This window comes from Dunckerocampus dactyliophorus, chromosome 13, assembly GCF_027744805.1.
Source record: "Dunckerocampus dactyliophorus isolate RoL2022-P2 chromosome 13, RoL_Ddac_1.1, whole genome shotgun sequence".
NCBI lineage: Eukaryota > Metazoa > Chordata > Actinopteri > Syngnathiformes > Syngnathidae > Dunckerocampus > Dunckerocampus dactyliophorus.
The window spans coordinates 16,616,468-16,637,113 of record NC_072831.1 but is presented as its reverse complement, the minus strand read 5'-3'; the positions used below and the strand labels follow the sequence as shown (position 1 = coordinate 16,637,113).

The 20,646-nt window shown below is 41.5% G+C and overlaps 1 protein-coding gene across 2 annotated transcripts in view; it reads left to right on the top strand.

Moving 5' to 3' along the window:
• The window catches only part of LOC129192497 (connector enhancer of kinase suppressor of ras 3-like), a 60,211-nt gene that overhangs the window by 11,341 nt on the left and 28,224 nt on the right, over positions 1-20,646 (top strand). Inside the window, exons 1-11 of one of the 2 annotated variants that reach the window (XM_054796604.1) lie at positions 3,286-3,833; positions 5,566-5,652; positions 5,805-5,961; positions 7,107-7,270; positions 11,783-11,985; positions 13,039-13,126; positions 16,585-16,626; positions 18,187-18,306; positions 18,465-18,524; positions 19,210-19,278; positions 19,379-19,525. In XM_054796604.1, coding sequence (XP_054652579.1) covers positions 3,825-3,833; positions 5,566-5,652; positions 5,805-5,961; positions 7,107-7,270; positions 11,783-11,985; positions 13,039-13,126; positions 16,585-16,626; positions 18,187-18,306; positions 18,465-18,524; positions 19,210-19,278; positions 19,379-19,525 — 1,146 coding nt within the window. In that variant the 5' untranslated portion in view covers positions 3,286-3,824. Of the gene's footprint in view, positions 1-3,285; positions 3,834-5,565; positions 5,653-5,804; positions 5,962-7,106; positions 7,271-11,782; positions 11,986-13,038; positions 13,127-16,584; positions 16,627-18,186; positions 18,307-18,464; positions 18,525-19,209; positions 19,279-19,378; positions 19,526-20,646 lie in introns of those variants that run through there. The other variant, XM_054796605.1, reaches the window with a different exon arrangement.

Genomic DNA, 20,646 nt, shown 5'->3' with positions numbered 1-20,646 from the left:
CACCTGTCTTGAGTGTAGAATGCCACATCACCAAATAAAATAAGTCCACTGGTCCTTGGTGATATGTTTGAATTAGAGATGTCTCGATCCAATCTTCAGGATCGGGATCGGCTGTCGAGCCGCTGTATTTGTGAAGATCAGATAATATTGGCTTCTGCCACCAGATGGGGCCGATCCGGTTGCCGTATCACGTTCGTAACTCTGAGCCATACTCCAACATGATAGGTGCTGTAGTGCGCCTCAAAGCTGGTTGCCACTCGACTTGCGCCACCCGCAAGAAGAAGAAAACACAACACCACCATGCAGACATGTCCGCTTGGTTTAGCTAGTGCAGCTGTGTGTGTGCGCAACTCAGGCTGGATGAGTATACTAGATGCGTATATCTTCACCGTGTTGCGTTTTACTGCTTTAATGTAAGGACCTTTTTACAATGCCCACTGACGACGTGCAGGTTCTGAGTTAAAAAAAGACGAGAGGCACGTTTATTCTTGCACCCAAGCGCGTACCAACCGTCAATTGCCATTCTCAACACACACAACACATTCCGGCTTTCAAAATAAGAGTGCTCTTTATCACATTTATCTAATTGTGTAAACAAAACAAGGGTGTCATTAAAATATCTTACATTAATAACGCGATTGGAATTACATCTGTGACTTCATCTTCCTTCATCACAAGCACGGGCATTACAGTTTGTTGAAGATTTGGTAGCAATATGCGCTGAGGCTGACATCCCGTTAGAAAAGTTACTGGACAAAATGGGCCAATCATGTATTGCATCAATAAATGTAAGGATTTTTGCATTTTATTCACTAACCCAAATAGCGCACACTCTATGCTGGTAAAATAAGTGCAAACGGTAAAAAAATGAACTCTAAAAAATTAAAACGGAATTTGGGAAAAAATAAAACGGATTTCATAGGGCCCTAAGAGAGATGCATTTTAAAAAAAGTCATATTTTCTAAATCACACCACAAGTTTATCTATACCCATGTCAAATGATTAGTCCTACTCTAAAAGTGTTTTGCACGCCCATTTTTTCTAATTTTATCTTTTATTGGATGTACTTTTATTGGATCAGGCACCAGACTCACGGATGTTGATTACAAAAGCCAAACAATATTGTTGGTCATGCTGTGTAATAAGAAAGTAAATTCAGCAATACTTTGGTTGCATTATGTTTAATGCTGGGGCCGCACGGTGGTCTAGTGGTTAGCACCTTGGCCAATACAGGAACAGCCTGGAGATCGGGAAGACCTGGGTTCGATTCTCCCCTGGGCATTTCTGTGTGGAGTTTGCATGTTCTCCCCGTGTGCGCGTGGGTTTTCTCCGGGCACTCCGGCTTCCTCCCACATTCCCAAAAACATGCAGGTGAGGTTAATTGGCGACTCTAAATTGTCCATAGGTATGAATGTGAGTGTGAATGGTTGTTTGTCTATATGTGCCCTGCGATTGGCTGGCGACCGGTCCAGGGTGTACCCCGCCTGTCGCCCGAAGTCGGCTGGGATAGGCTCCAGCATGACCCCGCGACCCTAGTGAGGATGAAGCGGTATAGAAAATGGATGGATGGATGGATGTTTAATGCTTTGAAGAGCTATTTTCATAACCATATTCAATCCCACAAATTTCTGTTTCTAACAAAAGCTTATTATTATTATTATTATTGAAAAAACAAACAAAAAAAACAGTCAGATCGGCAAGACTACTAAAAAAAAAATCGAACCGGATTGAAAGCCAAAAAGTGTGGATCGGGACATTTCTAGTTTCAACCCTAGCAGACCTGTGAACTTTAACCCACACTTGTCTCATCAGTCATCATCCATCACGTTGTGGGGAGACGAGCCTCAGCTGCTTTTTCCCAAGTAGGAAACCCACTCTGGACACATCACTGCTGATTTGTAGTTGGGCTCTGGTACATGAGGAGAAACACTCACTAGTTAATCACTGAACTCTAGAAAATGCAGACAAGTTATCTTTTAGATTTTTTTTTCTAGGGGGTATGCTGGAGCCTATCCCAGCTTTGGGAAAGAGGCAGGGTACACCCTGGACCGGTCGCCAGCCAATCACCGGGCCCATATAAACAAACAACCATTCACAATCACATTCATACCTACGGACAATTTAGCGTCGCCAATTAACCTAACATGCATGTTTTTGGAATGTGGGGAAAAAACACTTCCACCCCTCCAAACCCTCCTGCGAGCTTGACATTGATGTTTTCCTCTGATTTCTGATCAACATTTGCAAGAAAAGTTACTGTTGATTCAGCCTCAGAACCCTAAGCCTCACAGACTTTACTTAACACACTTTAAATGATAAAATATATAGGCACTCGCTACTAATGAATATTAATGATGATCGATACAACAGATGAATCGTAGTCACGGGCTAGCGCATCCCACGGCAACTACGGGGGGCGTTCAAGGATTGAAGAAACAAAGTACGAAAAAACATTAACAGTGAAGCATTAACTGTCAAAATTGTGCGCTTTTTTTAACAGTGGTTCACACTTTTTACCTGTAGTGTCATGTGCTGTGGAACCTCGGCTGGCGTTGTTAAGTCGTTCCAGAAGGTCAGACTCAAACAGAAACGTACTTTAACCAAATCATTTTTTTTCTATAAGAAACAATAACAATTGTATAGTTTTACGATTATATGTAATTATTATTACATACAGAAAACATTTAGAAATTCATATATAAATGCATTTAAATGACAAATGAAAAGGATAAATGACCATTTAACGTTCCTTTCACCGTGATTGAAGATGTGATTGTTGTCAAAGACGACGATGTGGCAGCGAGATCCACACAGACACCTCCTTTTGTGTTTTGGTATGAGCAATTTTGGCTACATTGTGGCTTATTTTGTAGCCGTGATAAAAACAAAAGCAGAGACTTATAACATAACTGTGTCAGTTAGCAGCAAAGAACTACAGAGTCAACCACTGATGACATCATAGACTTTTCGGGTTTCCTTTTAAACAAGGACGTTTTGTGATTAAAAATACATTAAGAACCCAGTTGGACTCGCACAGTGTATTAATAATACGACAAGACACGCTGTATTGTATGCTAACCAGAAAATATACACGGGCCGAAGAATATTTTTGTGTACATTTTACATAAACCGAAAAATACGTTAACTGAGATTCACTTTTTTTTTTTTTTTTTTTTTTTTTATAAATTGTTGACGACTTAGGGTAAATGAGAGGTGTTTTCTGTTGAAAAAACTGCCTATTTTCTCGGGAGAAAACATGTACAAATGTATATATATATTAAACAAAAAGCCGCAAATTTGCATGGCTCTGAATGCTGAAAAAATCAATGTAGAACCGTATATTGTCAAATTCTTATGTGTCCGCGTTGAAAGACCCAACATGCAGAGCTGTACAGCCCCATTGTAAGACTTTTTCGCAGTTCCCATTGGCTGGGCCAAGCCAGTGTGTATACGGGCTTTGTTGTTCTGTGAAGTCATGCATTAGAAGGTAGCTTTGCATTTGCAGAGACAAGCTTTTTCTTTCTAATTACAACATGGTCTAGTCCAGCCAGGGACCATTGTGTCCGAGTGCTGTGAATTCCCACAATGGAGCTGCTCAGTAGAGAACAATGAGTCAAATTCCTGCCCGTTCCCTGCAGGTTCAGAGGGCTGGCTGACAAATAAAGACAGCAAAGTTACAGTGGCTTTGCCATTCTACACCCAGCCGTGTTCCCACTGGCCACCTCAGCGGGGATATTGATGCATGTTTGTGTGTCCCTGTTTGTTTGTGTGTGCGTTAGAGAGTGGCTACTCCTCCCACTGGGAGCAAAGGCAGGGGTTGAAAGATGGGAGAGGTCAGCAAAAGGAAGCTTACCCAGTTCTTTCTATAGGAAGTCAATGGCTATTCAGTCCTTTTTTGTGTAATCGAACCCACAAGAAAGCAGAAGTGTTATAAAGTTCAAACTTGATCAATACTGTCTTGAGGGCAACGTGTTGATGTACCCACACTCAGGTTGCCTTGTTGGTTAGCCTCAATGGAAGAAGGTTCTTGGTTTGAATTGTGGAGTTAGAATGTTCTGCGTTTATGTGTGCTCTCACCTGGTGCTTCCAGCATAAAAAACACGTACAGTATAAGGTTAATTTATGCCACCCTCTTGCCTGTGGGTGTAAACGTTCACCAAATGTTAAGCAACTGATAGAATTTAGTTGTTCGGACAGCAATTTTCTTCTTCATTTCTTTTTGAGAACTACCTTGTGCAGTTTGTACACTGTATTTGTGGTATTGTTCAATGTTTTTCAACAAAATAAGACTGGAACATTGAAGGTGTATGCTGTTTGTTACTGTGGGAAAAAACGGTATCGAAATCGGAAAGTCAGGCTTTTTAAAGATCGGTCATCGGCTAGAAAATTGTAATAGGTACACCGTGATTGTGTACCTTGTGTCTCACTCTAAGTTAGCTGGAATAGACTACAAACCACAAGTTCAAGCCATGATCCTTCACAGGATATGCAGTATAGTTTGTTGGCAGTATGGTTTATGTTGCATGTTTGTCGCGCCCAAACATGTATGCTTGTACACTGTCATAGACAGTGCCATGAAAAAAACAAAACAGTCCACAGTTTTTCTGTGCCTGTGCTGATGGGAAATGTTGAGATTAAGATAAGAATAGCCTAGACATTGGCAAGAATAAGGGTTCTGCTGTTTACATTGCCAGAAATGTGTGCTTACACAAGCATTAAGTATGCTACGGGTCTCGCCGGCCTCCCACAGGGTATAGTTCCACTCGTGGTCCAGACTGGAGTGTCTGGGCCCTGTGCTTTCCCAGCTATCCGCAAATATGCCTGTCAGTAGAAGAGCAAAACTACACAATCCGATCTGTTGTATCGGTAACCTGTTGGAGAATGAAAGAAGCTGGTTAGTATGAAAGGCCCCAAGAGCGAAATTAAAGTTCTCACACTCGAAGAAGCAGCAAATTGCCAAATGACATCTAAATTGTTGCAGTGGAACAACAACAACAGGGAAATGTTGTTGTTAATTTGAAGTTGTTAAGCAAGTTACTGCACTTGGCCTTCAATCAAACTTAACTTTCGGGAGCCATAAATATGGATGCAGCTGTATATCAGTGTGATTGTATTTGACATTGGTGGTGTGTGTTTATGCCTCTGCTGTGGAGTTACACCCTCTCGCATTGGTCCGAGGACGTTTGCCAAGTGGTTCAGAGGCCATAAAACTCTGTCAAAGCTCTTTCATCGTGCACAGCTCTGAAAGGCTTTCACAGTTGTCACTGCTGCATTCCTAAGTTCATCATATTGTGACACTATCAAGTATCTCTGTCCTTAATGACGCGTGACAGTCTCATACACAGCCATTGAATGGGGGCAAACTTCAATAAATATTGCACCCAGGCATGGGATATATTGTGATAAATGCTTCCTAATAAGTTGATGATTGAAATTTAAGCACCTTAAAGTGTACGTACCACTGTCACTTTCTTTATTTTCTCATATGCAGTCCGATCTTGTGTAATCGTGTTGGGGGTTTCGGTCTGAGTGCTAAAAAAAGACTCACAATGTGACCCTTAACAGGTCGTATTGTTTGCTGACTTTTCTTGTGGCCTTTCTACTGAAGTAGACGGAAGTGTGACATTCCCATCGGCCTCGTTAATCCACAAGGTTTGTTTTCATTTCCTCACAAGTAGCGGGTCAGTGTTTTGCATCTCTCTTCTTTTTTCTAGACTGCTGTGCTAATCTTTTATCACAAGTGTGTTTTCTCTGAGCTGGCCCATTCAGGGGTTAAGTCCAAACTTCCTTAATGTGGTGTTCAGGAATTTGAACGCCAAGGAATGGGGAAACATCTCATCAGCCTAACTGGATTTGGCTCGTGTGCAGACGGATGGTTAACAAGCTGTGATGGGTTTTCCTTTGATCCAGTTGATGACTTGGGCTCAGGAAAACACTTTCTCAAGAACAAGAAATGCTGCTGTAGGTGATTTTTTTACAAATGGCACACATCCTGGCATACTTGTTTGTGATTGAGCTTTTAAATATTTGATACAGGAGAAGAAAAGGTCAATTTAATTCTATGCTGATGCAGCACGCCATCAATCCGAACGTCAGTTTATTTCATTACGTGTGCAAAGATGATTGAAGAATTATCTGGCGTATTATTTGAAAACCAATCACCTTTCAACATTTAACACTGCTGTTGTTGACTACGGTGATGTCCTGCATGCACGCACGCACGCACGCTGCGTTAGGAAGGAAGCGTGTCGATATGACTTTATATTTTTATAAAAATGACTCGAGGGCACACCCAGTGGGTTGTGTCTCATAACTTCATTCTCGACATTTTCTAAGCTCCCACTTCTCTGCTGCTAGGTTTTATGGTCCTAGAAAAAAAGTCAAGTTCCTCATGACTTGAATTTCAAGGAGAGTTAGCGCTGCCAAATCCAGCCTTGTCCTGAGGAATATCATTTGTGTGTGTGAGCGTGTCCGTGCGTTTGCGTGTGTGTGTGGCGGAGTTGGTTTGAGTTTGACTGAGTGTGTCTCACAGCTGACGGGCCTTTTAGAGAAGCAGGGCACAGAGCCATGCATCTGCAGCTGCCCCTTCTCTGTACACCCTTTGATTGGAAGAACGATGGCGTTTACGTCTACAAACACAGACAGACAGAAGATCACTGAGCGCCAAATTGCATGTGGGAGTATTCATTCAATTCATGTTACTGTACTGAATTAAAAACATTTTTAGGATTGATCGCCTTCTGCCTCGAACACCGGGGTTGGTCCAATGAATGTGTCATTAGAACTCCGCAACAGGCAGTTGGCACACACACTAATACACGCACACATACACACTTGCACAAATATAGCCACCTATTGTTTAACCAGGCTAACAGACTTGGCTGAATCAACTGTTGCTCTCTTTATAGTGTGTTTATCTTGCAAAGTTATCTGTCCCACCTGTTCCCCTTCTGCGTTGTTTTTACACACACATACACATACACACACACACACACACACACACACAAACCACTCACCCGTGCACACCAGTATTATTACACATGCAAGTTGAACTGACTACTAATACTAATCATTCCTGCTCATCCTTTTTTTTTTTATACGTGCAGGTTTGGATGACAGCCTACAGCAGTACGTGAGCAACTTTGAGCGGGAGAAGATCAGTGGAGAACAGTTACTGAAGATCACGCATCAGGACCTGGAAGAGCTTGGTGTGGCCAGAATTGGACACCAGGAACTGGTGTTGGAGGCTGTCGATCTGCTCTGTGCTCTGGTTGGTATGGCTAATAAGGAAGAATGTTATAAATACCAGTTAGGTTAGTTACAAGAACGGATAGCTTTTGAGTAGCAAAAACCTGAGCCTCTTGGTCATCTTGGCTGCCCCCTCTGTATCCACTTAAACTCAAGCTGCGGTTTCTAAAGGAGGCAGCGATGCAGAAAGGCTCATCATTTCCCAGCTCAGCAGGGCATGGAAGCTCCCCAACAGCAGTGTCACTCAGGGAGGGGGAGGGTGTGGATGATTATGGGTTAATGATGGGTGTCATTGAGCAACAAGTTCACAATTTGGTCTTTATGATTTAAGACCATTACATGTACATTTTATTTCAAACAAAGTGAGTTTGCATCAATCCCTCAATACAAGCTCAGTATTGGTCTTTCAGTTTGGACTGAATTACTGCACTGTTACGCGCATGTGACTTGAACTTTTTATCTGCTGCTCCACACCAAGTCCCGGAAACCAGCCCTCCGTTTAAAATGTTGAATCTAGTTTAATGATGATCATTAATCATACTTTTATGACAGTATATAACATTTATATACTATACTACAGTAGATCCCTGCTTTTTGCGAGGTTTTACGTTCCAGTACCAACAGCAAATGGCAATAAACCGCGATTAATTGATACCTTCATATCAGCAAATTTGCGGGGGCCGTGAATGCTGAATCGCAAATGTGCAGTTCGGCATTTAAAAAAACAACAACAAAAATGCTTTGTTCCGTCCTTAAATGTTACATGTTTGGAGTTTGTCTCTTTTTTTTTTTTCAAAAATGACATATAGGATACATTTGTTTATGTGTGACCTCATTTACCGCCTCTTGAGGTGGTATGGGAATGTGAAAAAACAGGACAGAACTGATGAAACTAAAATAATACTCACGCCTGTTGCTTAACATGCAAGAACCTTCCTGCACACCCTTTGCTTTCTCCTCACACACGCTTAATATACGTCTTCAGTTCTTGTGTGTAATTCATGAGCACTTGCGGTGCTCGTGAGCATCAAAGCGCTGCTGCAAACTGTCCAACTGCGAGGGAACCAGCTTTTCCACCAGATGGAATTGATTTGGAGTTTTATCACTTCCTGTCCTATAAAAGTCTCACATTGTGGTCCCTGTGTTTTCATCTGCGTCAGCATTTCTCTTTAAAGTTATTTACATTAAAATGGAATCGGTTTGGCTGTTTGTACCCCCTTTCTCGTCTGTACGAGGTGTTATCTTGTTTTCAAGTCAATTTCAAATCCAAATTCAATTGGATTAAATGAGTTTGTTTGCACATGAGACATGGGTCAGTGCTCCACCACCTCGGCACACGTTTCTTCTTGGCTCACATGGAATTCTGGCATGTTTCATGTGGAGTTTAAAACCCACTACCTTCTCATTAGGATCCCCAAGGGTGCCACACCAAATGATGAATATACTGTAGATGCTCACTTTCAAGTCTGACATTTGTAGTTTTAATTCAAACAAGGGCATCAGGACTAATAGATGCCATGTTTATTTTATATTGTAGTCGGGCTGGCGATATGCACCAAAACTCGTATCCGAATGGATTTGTTGGATATCGATATACAATATATATATATATATATATATATATATATATATATATATATATATAGTATCCCCATTTTTTTTTCCAACAAAGTAAGTTTAATACCAAAACCGCAAAAGAACATCATGTCTTTTACGGCACTAACGGTCCAATTAGCTCATTGTCTCCATTTTCCACAGGAAACGATGACGCACCATCACTAACATGAACTGGGTTTGTAGTTTTCTTACCTTTTGGTGACATCTCGACTGTTGTTGGTCAGCTAAATGTGGCCTAAATGTAGCCACCCCTCGGCCCGGGGTTTGCCGCAGCATAGTGCTCACAGACAATGTGTAGTTGCTCCGAAGCCCGGTGTTAGCCGCTGCTTGGCCAGGTGTGAGGCACAGTCACTCCGAGGTCCGGCGCCATCTGTAGATGGCACTTTTGGCGAGGGGTAGCTGTTCCGGGGTTTGATGTTAGCCTCTGCTTCCAAAGGCCGGTGCTAGTGGGAGAGGAAGCCTGTAGCCGGGTGTAGCTTTTCCGTCTATATCGTTATGAATGATATGTTTGTTTTTGATATCGTGCTTAAAAGAAATATCAATATATCACCCAGCCCTATATAGTTGGAATCATCCTGACTGAGAATATGAATGTATTTCATAATAAGATGCCTGTGCCTGCTTGAAGTAGGGTCGAGAAAATTGCTAGAATATTATGAAAATAAAGTAAAAATATTTTTAGCTCAAAGTCATAATATTGTCATAATATCATTATTCATTATTAAGAATATAGTTGAAATATTTGTAAAAAAAAAAAAAAAAAAAAAAATGTTTTTAATGCAAAATGAGCAAAAGTGTTTACCCACTAATGTAAGGAGAAAATGTTTGTAATAATATCCTTTGTCACCAATAACACAAAGCTTCAGATAGAGGCTGTTTAAAAAAAAAAACAAAAAAAAAAACAAGCTTATCGGCATAGCTACATCGGTCGGTTTACAAAATGTCAAATATCAAAGTTGCCCCTGCATCCCTTGATTTTTTTCAATATGCGACACTCGTAAAATAGGTTAGGGTGAGTAGAACATGCAACAATTACACGTGTTATTCTACAGAATATTGTTTTTCAGGGAGTGGGGGTTACCCCACCTGTGCCAAACCCCTGATCTATACTCTCCTGCACTGCCTTGAAAGATGAGCCATGTTAGGACTAAGGGCTAAAGTAAGCGGTAAAGGGGTAGAATTAGGACTGGCCCTTAGTGAAAACTCTCCCCTCATATTCAAGCAGTGTAACAATTTAGTTTTACATGAGTGGTTAGGGCAGACCTCATGGGAGGAAAGGAGGCCCTTAGCTCAAACTGAGGCAAGGTCATTGCTACTAAGCAGACTAGCAGACACCAAGACACTTCTCTTCTACTGTTTATTCCCTTCCTTTCTGTATTTGACATTTTATGGCCCTGATTGCTAGTATATTTTGCTCATGTCTCATTTCACATTTTAAGCTGTTTAATTTTACCCATTAAAAAGGACATCGACTGTGGGCCAACCTCAATCAAGATGACTGATGGGCTAACGTGCTGCCCCACAGGAAACAGAGGTGCTCTTCCCCACAAGCTATCAGGAGCACACTGCTGTCAAGGGACAAACAATGAACTTTCTGTTGAATTTTACTGCACTTCTCTAGCCCGTGATGTCTTTAGCAGAGTCTGTGACGAAACCTGATACTTTTTTTGCAAGGTACATCATCCCAGTGATGCATAAACAACGTCCTGTGGTAGTCACACACTCTTACATTAGAACATGAATACACATCTGACAAAATGATAGCCCCAGCTGCCCTGTTGATGCATTTTACTACCACCAAAGTACAGCTACAGTATCTAATAAATGTGGGATAGGACTTCAGATGCAATGTAGCTTATGTACTGTATGTACAAACACGGTGTGTTGACAATCAAGTCTGGCTAAAGCCTGTGGCTCAGACAGGAAGTGCTGTGTGTTGTGATAGCATTCCTTCCCTTAACCAGGAAACAGGCTCTTAAGCATCTTAGATACTACTTGTTTGTATCCCTTTCCCTGATCTGTTTGTTTGCTTTTGGTTGCAATTTAGGGCTGCGATTAATTATGATTAGCTATTTCTCTGTTACTTTTTTCATTGTTTGTTAAACTGTTTCAAAAGCAACCCAAGGGGGGGATGCAGCTTCATTAGACTTAATCTTCACAAAATATATGCAGTATATTTTTATACTTTGAGCAAGCAAGTTCTGCAACTCAGATCCATCAGATGTTCTGTACCATAAGTGCTTGTAGCGCTTCCAGTGATTCCTTGAGCACTGAAATTGGTGAAATGATTTGGGTGTTTTTAGGCGAAGACTGTGGAATAAAAGCAAAGTTGACACACTAACCGCTCACAGATCTCCATTATTGGTTAAACACATGCCTCACTTTTCTTTGTGAGCATGTTCAGCTTCTGGCACGTCTCCCTTGCAGCAGCATTGCTGGCAGTGTTGCAACACCCTGGAAGAGGATATTTACTTGGGCAGCAGTGAGACTTTTAACCAATTCTATACGACAAACCCATTCTTTTATTTCAAATACTGCAAAGATGAATTTTTGAAGTGTTTTTTTGTTTTTTTTCTTATCAGGCCACAGTACCAAGTGGCCCACGAAGATACTGTAGACCTTGGCTACTTTGTTCATGGAAAGCAGCAATAAATTAGAGGAATTCAATGGCAGGAAACAACTCCAAGCACAAGAATGCAAACTTTGCTCCCTATGATAGGAATCAGATGATGACACGTGAACACCCTAGCTACTCACTCTGTTATGACAAGCAAAACCCAGGAGACTAGAGGGCAGAAGTTCTTTAAATCAGTCAAATAAACTATTAAAGCTTTTCTGTAGACATGTATTCATTTATTCTGTACTGTTCCGGTTGTTTATGTCATAGTTTAATTGTGTATTCATTCACTTTTTCCAGAATTATGGGGTGGAGACGGACAACTTAAAGAACCTGGTTGTGAGGATGAGAGCTGCCACCAACAGTCTCCACATGGCCACGTCTGACCGCAGGAAGAGCCCGGTGTATGATGGCAGTGCCTCACGCAAGCCACCCAATGACTTTCTCACATGTGTGGTTGAGCTGATTGGTGCTGCCAAGAGCCTCCTGGCTTGGCTTGACAGGTAACAGTACAGAACTTTTACTCTGTTTCTGATGAGAGAACTGGTGCCGTAAGTCAGGGAACTGCACACCCCCAACCCCTTTTTTTAAAGCAGTTTTTCCATTAAAGGTGATGTCCCTCGTAATTGCAAGTGGTTGGTGCTAATTGTTTTTATTTTTTATTCACGTACCCCGTTACAATTGGCGTACCTCACTTTGGGAATCTAGGTGATAGGCTATACATTCAATAAAAGCTAACATTAGCAGCTAACCTTTGTCAAATCGCTATTATTTTCTGTCAACAAATGTAAGTTATGCACGTGTGTGTGTGTGTGTGCGTGTGTTACATAGGTTGTGGCTTGCAAAGTCAGAGAACATTAGTTCTGTTGCCGACTTGTTGTGCAATATACTTGTTAATAAATGGCCATGTGGTCAAGAGAGCTCAGTTTTCCTTTCCACTTTTTATTATCTATTTTAAAAAAAATACATTGTTGTATATATGACTTTTTCAAGAATTTTTGGAATTAGAGCCTCTCTCCAATTATCGCCAGCTTCCAATTAATGACCCGCCCTCTTTGCGGTTTAGGTAAACGAAAAGGCCACTGCCATAATTTAGGGTAATAATATATTAGACATATTGCACAAGCAGGTTGTTTGACATTGATGGCATTTTTTGATATGAAGAGCAGATTAAATTGGCATTTGCAAAAAGTGGGTAAAAAACATGACAAGCAAAACAAATATATTTAGATTTAACTTTAAAACTAACTTTCCTGTGTTGCTTCCTTTTGTCGTTTGGATGCGTTCAGGAGCGACGAGGTAGAACAGGTAAAACAGGTAGCACCAAATCTATTTGTAGCGGTCAAAATTGGTTTCGCTGGTGGATGAAATCTATCTTAAGCTCTTTGATTCCTGCAAAGTATATCACAAATGTATGTTTGTCATGAAATTTATACTTTTCAAATATTTGCTGATTAATACCATACTTTGCCATTGTACTTTTTTTTTAAATGTGGAGTTTTTACAGTTAATGGCTACTTTATAATGTTCTTTTTTTAACTTGTTTCTGCGGGCAGGACGCCGCTCACAGGGATCAGTGACTTCACAGCCACCAAGAACAAGATCATTCAGCTGTGCCTGGAGCTCACCACCACAGTTCAACAGGTTTGTGCACTAGTTAGTGCAGCAGGGAAACAGACATACGTACACACAATAGGTTGTTTTTTTTTCCCATGGAGCACATACCAGCCCAGGGGCACAGACATGTAGGATCAAGTGAAGGAGAGGAGCGTTATGGGAAATGTGGTCTGGCAGCCATGACGGAAGCCTAAAGCCAGTCTGAACCAATAATTGCAAACGCTGTTTTTTTTGGGATCTTTCCTCCTCCTGCTAGCTAATTGGGACACCCCCTCCCTTAGAGTCAGGACAGTTAAAGGTAAACTTTCAAGTTTTCTGATTAAAAAAAAAAGAAACTGCCAATACTTCACAGGTTGCCCTGAGTCGCCATTTGGCAGTTTTTGCTTCTTCTTTTAGGTGTTGGTGGGTTTAAGGGGTGCAGGTATAGGGAAGTGGTCTCTATGCCTGCCAATGTTAAAGTGGATTATCAGCAGGAATTCTATATATTTCATCATTCCTCAAAGAATCGCTCTTGTATTGCATCATTATATTGGAGGTCTATTTCTGCCAGTTTTACCCAACCAGCTGTAGTTCTGCTTCTTTGCTCCCCAGACGTAATGCGTACTTCTGGAATCTGGTTTAATGTGCAGTTTTCACAACGAAAGCTTTTGTCTTAAGTGGTTACTGAGGCTTATTGCTATTATTCAAGTGGAATTCCTTTCCCAGAGTGTACATTTCCTCGCCGGTGTCGGGGATTTCTGCACCTCTGGTGATTTACTGTGGTTGCCTCGTCATGGTCATCTATACAAGAAGTGGGGGTGTAAAATTCCCACACTGCCTTGTGAATCAGAGATTATAGTGTAGAATACACTCTTGGTAGATGCTGAAAGAGTGGAGTACTGAGTGTCTCGTAACTCGGTTTTTGTCATTACACCTATAGAAGCAGATATAAATGCAGACATTTTCTTCCATTTGCAGCCTCCTTACCCGTATTTGAACACATTTGGGATATTCCGTGATTGATGAGCCACTGCTTAATCACAGGTTGCACGTGAAGAAAATGTCAGTGATTCAGTTTGATGATGATGGAGGGTGGCATTAGGTTTGCACAGCAAGTGGATGAACTTCAGCCAAGAGTTAAGACTTTTCAGATCATGCAATTTACGCATTCTGCCTGAATGAAGCTTGTGTTTACACACACACAATAGGACTCAGTCATAAAAATGTGAACACATCGCCCATCTTGGCTGACCCATATGAATGGGGGTTCTGGTCTGTCAGATGTTTATTGAGTTGCCAAGTCTTATCTGCAGATTTATTTAGGAGAATCTATTTTAATTGCCTTTCTATTATTCAAGTCAAATCTGAGACATGATGTGTTGCAGTCATGACTTTCATTCTGAGCTGGTGTCAAGTCAACAGTATGTGTTCCCACACTGTCACACCACTCCGTATCGCATCATTGCTTGACCGTACAAATCTGCTCTGGTGGCAGATCAAAGGCCCAAATGGCTGGACCCGCATAGTCATCTGATCCACTCCGGCTGAGCGGTCAAGTCCAAAGCCGTGAGGGATCACTACACACAGGGAAATGTCATTTTGCATTTAGTGACAATTAGTTATAGGGGTGTTCTGATACAACTTTTTCACTTCTGACACGATAGCGATATAGCAGCCTTGAGTATTCTCTGATTCCGATATCAATCTGATCCGATACCAGCACATACATATCTTACTTCTTTTGTAGTGTGGAATGTTAGAAAAAGCTTGATCAAGTGATATTACTCAAACAGAGAACAATAGGCATCAACAGTAGGGAGGAAAAACTCACTTTCAAACGCTTTGTCGTTGTTTTAGACGGCATTGGTTGTTTGGAAGGGCTGCAGGTTTGTTTTGCGAGGATCTTCACACTTTTTTTTGTTGAATCTCCCAGGTTCTGTGCCACTGTGGGGGACTTGCGCATGGCGGGTTTTGCACTCGGTTGTGACGTAACTTTAACGTTAGCACACGCTGTTGTTATAGGCTCCATCCAGGCGCTGCCAGATACAAGTGCTGAAGCGCAGTCTGGACTGTGTGTATCAGAGTGCTGATACCAGAGCTTTTAGATGCTGGTCGATATAATCCAATACGGTTTTTATTTTTTATTTCTATTATTTATTTATTTTTTCTGATATCAGACTGATATCAATATCGGATCAGGACACCCCTAATTAGTTACGATCCAGTTTGTGTCTTCAGGAGAAACGAAGCTTACGACTGAGCTGCACACATTCAAGGATTGTAAACAATGAAATGTATTTTAGCACTTCCTGTGTGGCGTCGTCAAAAGTTTCAGAAATTTGCACTTTGCAGAAATTCTTTCTGAAACCACATTTTGATCTTGGCCAGCTTTGGAGAGAATATTTTAAGAAAAAGTGATTTTGAAGCCGTGTGTGTCTGATGCAACCTATCATCACAGCGTTTTCCCCCACTTAGTGTTTACACTGGTTTTTCATTTAGTGATGCAAATGTGGCAAAGTTACTTGTACACTACTTACTAAGTTAAATCATTTAAACAGACACTGAAACATGCGTGCAGGAATACTATCCACTGTTTTTATGGAACACAGGACTCATTCTATTGTCAGACACGTCTATGCAAGTGCATTTGATTGCACTTCCTTCGGCACGGTGGAGTTTAGACATTTGGAAAAACATTGCTCAGCCCCCGTTGTCAGTCTGTGCAATGGATTTACAAGAAGCAACATAGCTGACTTTGTATAGGACACATGCCTATACATGCATGCATACTATACTATAGTAAACTGTCCTATACTATACTATTCGTATATTCCGTTTTCTCTTGCATGGATTTAGGCTTGTGTCACCTTAATGTATTGAAGCTTCGACAGAAGCATTTCACCTGTGTTTTGATGGATGTCCTCCTTTGTGGTTGCCCCGTTCTTAGAACCGCTTTTGAAAACAAAGTGGGGGGCCTCCCACATTCACTGTGAGCCTCTGTCCTTTACACGCCACGGTCGCCACAGTTGGGGAGGGAGGCTATTGCTTCAGCTGTGTGCAGTCCAGCTGCAGTCTGTTTGACCACTCTTACCTCCAAGAGTCTCCCAGCTGATTTTAGCAGAACCGATCTTGAAAATAACCACCGTTACAGCTACTGGGGCTATTTTGACTTAGCAGACCCCTGCCTGCTAGTTTGGTGAGCCACAATGCCTTCAAATGTTCAACATAGACCACTGTTTAGATGATTCTCTGAGCATTATTACATGTTTCACCGCATTGCCCCCTTATCAGTCGCGCATTGTTCCTACATGCGTCAGAGTGGCATTTAGTCTCCAGTAATAGGTACTTCAACCACTCAGGGATTTGTGTAATTACAGTTCAGGGGGGTCATTTAGATACGCAGGCTGTTTATTTGTGTCAGTTCTCCATTTCTCTCCGTTCAATACCTGGAAAGCTGATTTTGTTATTCATCAACTTCTTCTTCTGTCTTTTCTTATGTGTAACAGGACTGCTGTGTTTACGAGATGGAAGAAAAAATTCTAGAAGTTGTAAGTATACTCTTATCGCCTCTCTCTCAGTCCCGTGCTTTCCATTGTTAGAGAGCCGTAGGTTCCAATATAGGCGGTGTGTTTAAACAGCAGCTATCTTTTTGCTTAGAGATTGTATGACATGATCGAAGCAGCAAGGTCAGGGTTCTTACGGTATGGATGGCATTGCCATTGGAGAGGGTGCCTCTTTTGCGCTCTGACTAGAAGTCAATGCTTCCTGTTGTTGACACTCTTCAGGCTCCAGAGGCTAACTCAGGTCTTCTTTTTAGTTCTCTGTCTCTCACAGCCCGCGTGTCTTAAATACAGGTGATTCTTAAATATTGTTTGGTAAGCCTTAGTAAACACTCTAAAAATGACAATACATTGGCGATATGATATCAAGGATAAGCCCGACAGTTATTTTGTTATCTGCTGTGTTTTCCACCTTACAAGTATCCGATTTGATTCAGCAATGCTAAATTCTCATAAAGTGGGAATTTTTGACTTAAAAAAGAGACCAAAGTTGTGTAAAGTATGTGCATAATTAATTCTCAGGGCATTGAGTCAATCGCAAGTGGGCTGTTCATGTTGTCTTAGACATTTCGCCTCTCATCCCAGCAGGTTTCAATGACTAGGTGGGACAAACACTAGTCAGACTGGATAGGACTGGCTAACGCTTCAGGTCAAGACTCAATTGTCTACCTGCACCTGAAAGAGAAACAGCACGCTTTTGAGGACAGAATGTACACATTCTGGACAGAGAAGACAGATGGTTTGAAGAAGAAGGTGTGAGGGAAGCCATCTATGTTAAGGTTGAGAAACCATCTCTGAACAGAGGTGGAGGTCTGCGGCACCATCTTTCTATGCTAACGAAGGTGATACCAGCCAAACGACCACCGTGATTTGACACCACAAAAGAGCGAAACCATTCCTGTCGGGACATACCTCCTCCTTCAGAGGATAAATAGTGTGGATCTTGCACCAATTTCTCAGACTAGAGCTGTCCTATTTAGTCTAACTAGGGTTTGTCCACTTAGTCGTTGAGCATGAAGTGATGAAGCCTACTCTGATGAAAGGCGGAACATCTTCCAAGACAACCTGAACAGTCCAGTTGCGATCGATTCAGTGCCTTGAGAATACAGTGACCTGGATGAATGAGAATATTCATAGGCGTGCATATGTAATGGTGAAAAAATGACAGGCTTTGTTTCAGTGTTCTAAGTGTTCTAAGTCAGTGGTTCCCAATCATTTTCACAGAGTTTTTTTTTTTGGCGCCCTCATAATACCTCATAAAGGGTCATAATATTTATCTACAAACCACTGTATGAGTTGCTGGCACAAGGATTCTGCATACAATCACCTGATTATCAAAACAGATAAATAAAATGAGCTGCAACAACTTAAAGCAATTTCTAAGTTAAGCTTATTAACTCATTGATTCATCTGAATTGCACCCACACAATACAAAAATAAAAAGTCCCTTTCTGGACCATTAGAGCACATACAGTAGCTTACTCTTGACGGAAACTTGTTTTTCATGTCAATCCATCGATGTAATTATTTTTTTTTTGTTTTTGCTAGTCTAAGATTTTGAACAGCATCTGTGATCAGACTGTGAGAACCACCTCTGATCCGCTTATGAGCCAGTCTGCCTGCTTGGAGGAAGTCCAGCTGAACAATATCAAACCGGGTGAAGGTCTGGTAAGGAAGGTTTTTGATTGCAACCATATATTCCGTGCCTGCTTATATTGTAGACTTAGCAATGCTTTTCACAACACGACAATCATGTATGTCGTACATGTCTCTCTTATATTGTATGTATACAGAGTACAACGTAACTACTTTGTGTTTCATCACAGGGAATGTATATCAAGTCGACTTATGATGGATTACATGTCATCACTGGAACAACAGAACATGTAGGTATAACACACCAACTCACCAAGCTCTTGGCAAAAACACTTTCTCACCCTCCTCTTCAACTCCATTTCACATCTCCTCCTCCAGCAGCAAGGGCACATGACTTTTCCTCCACTGATGAAGTTTCTCACAGCTCATGCTTATTGGTTTCTGCTTATCCACAAAGCCTCCACAACAGGCCCTACCTTTTGTCCACAATGAGACACGTAGCCTGTGACTAATGCACCAGTATCATTGTCATGGATGGATCTTTATGCCTCCGGTCTTAATTGTGACTCATCAACAGTTTTGTTTTAATGTGTTTGCCAGGATTTGTTTGTGTTTAAACACACAGGTTACACTGGAGCACATTACATAGCACAATTCAAATTAAATTAAAGCTTGTAACAGTTTGAGTGCCGTATTACAATATGAATAATGGTACATTCAGCAAAGCTTTGCTCACAGTGAAGGCTGAAGAATGGGACATACCCATTTTACCCGGGGAACCCCTGTATTTTTCCCATTTAAACTTTCATGGAAAAAATTGAAAAGAGCACAATTTCCCTTAGTTTCCCTTTTTTTTTTTTTTTTTTTTTTTTAGAAATTTCCTCTTATTTTCACAAGCAAAGGTGGACAGGTATGGTTCTGAGTAGCAAGCAAAAACCGAGCTACAGATTGACCCATCATGTGTATGTTCTTCAGTCCCCTGCAGACCTGACCAGGAAGATCCACGCTGGTGATGAAGTGATCCAGGTTAATCAGCAGACAGTGGTGAGGATGTTATTCGATGGAGTTGTATGTATTAAGATAACAATAGTTCTGTACAATTTCTTAACTGAGTGTTTGCGCATGTTCACATCCCGTAAACCAGGTGGGCTGGCAGCTCAAAAACCTGGTCGTCAAACTGAGGGAGGATCCCAAAGGCGTGTTCCTCCTCCTGAAGAAGCGACCCACAGGAACAACAGGTTTTACCCCCGCCCCACTCAAAAACATGCGCTGGAAGCCTCCTGTACCTCAGGTACGTAAACATGCACTCCCTCCTACACGTGACTAGTCATTTTCTATCAATTATAACCTTTTTAGAGCCACAAGTCCAAAACAGGCGTGCCCGGACATGTGCCCCTCTGAAGAGTTCAATGCTGCAGTTTTCCCTCCTAAATGGCATTAGGAAGAAATGTCCCATATTTAAATCTGGCAGATAAGGCAGCTAGTCTGTAGTGTAGGAGTCTGGTCAGATTGTATCGGGTTGATTAGAAACAAATGGCCAGGATGTTGCCAAGCCAACTGATGGACGAATACTGTAGAGGGATTAAATAGCGAATGTTAAGTGACGATAGGAATTTCTGTCTCCTTAAGCAGACATCAATACAATGCATGGGGTGCAAGCGCAAAACATAGCAATGACTGTAATGTGAGCAGGCAATCATTTAATTAGTGTCATCTCTCCTCACCAGTTCTTAAAGCACAGGTCTCAAACTCACAGCCCATGAGTGATGGTGAGAGGCCCTTTAGCCTGGTTAAAGGAAGCAGCTCTTTAATTAGGCAAGCAATAGCCAGCACTGACCTCACAGTGAGCGTGTCACAGTGAAATGTGTGATGAAACATGGGAGTCACGAGACAGGACATTAATTACAATCATGGTGCCAACACAAAAATGACAGCAGAACATGTCACGCCTAAGTAGACACGTAGCTTTAGCATCACGGCATCACTCCCGTCTTGTTTTCTAAAAAGTTGCTGAAGTTACATGTTTAACATAGTTGCGATTTATTATCCTCCACTAGCAGCCATTAAACCCAATTCATTTTTCCTAACTTCAGTGAACTTGCAGTGAATACTGATTCACAAATGCGTGGGTATCCACTGTACGCCCTTAAGCTGCTGTGAAAGTGGGCTAACGAAATAAGAGCTCTGGCTTTGTCAGATTGTGCAGACTGTGTTTTAAAGTCAGGGAAGACAAGATGGAATGATATGAGATAAGTGAGAGGTGATGAGATAAGTCTCACAAAGGTGACCAATGTCAACATGCCCCCAGCATCTTGTTTTAGCAAGTAGTGTGGGATATCTGTGTTAGCCATCTCAGTATATCTGTAGTAATATGGCAGGAAAAACAGAGACACATCCTGTTTCAGGAGTGAA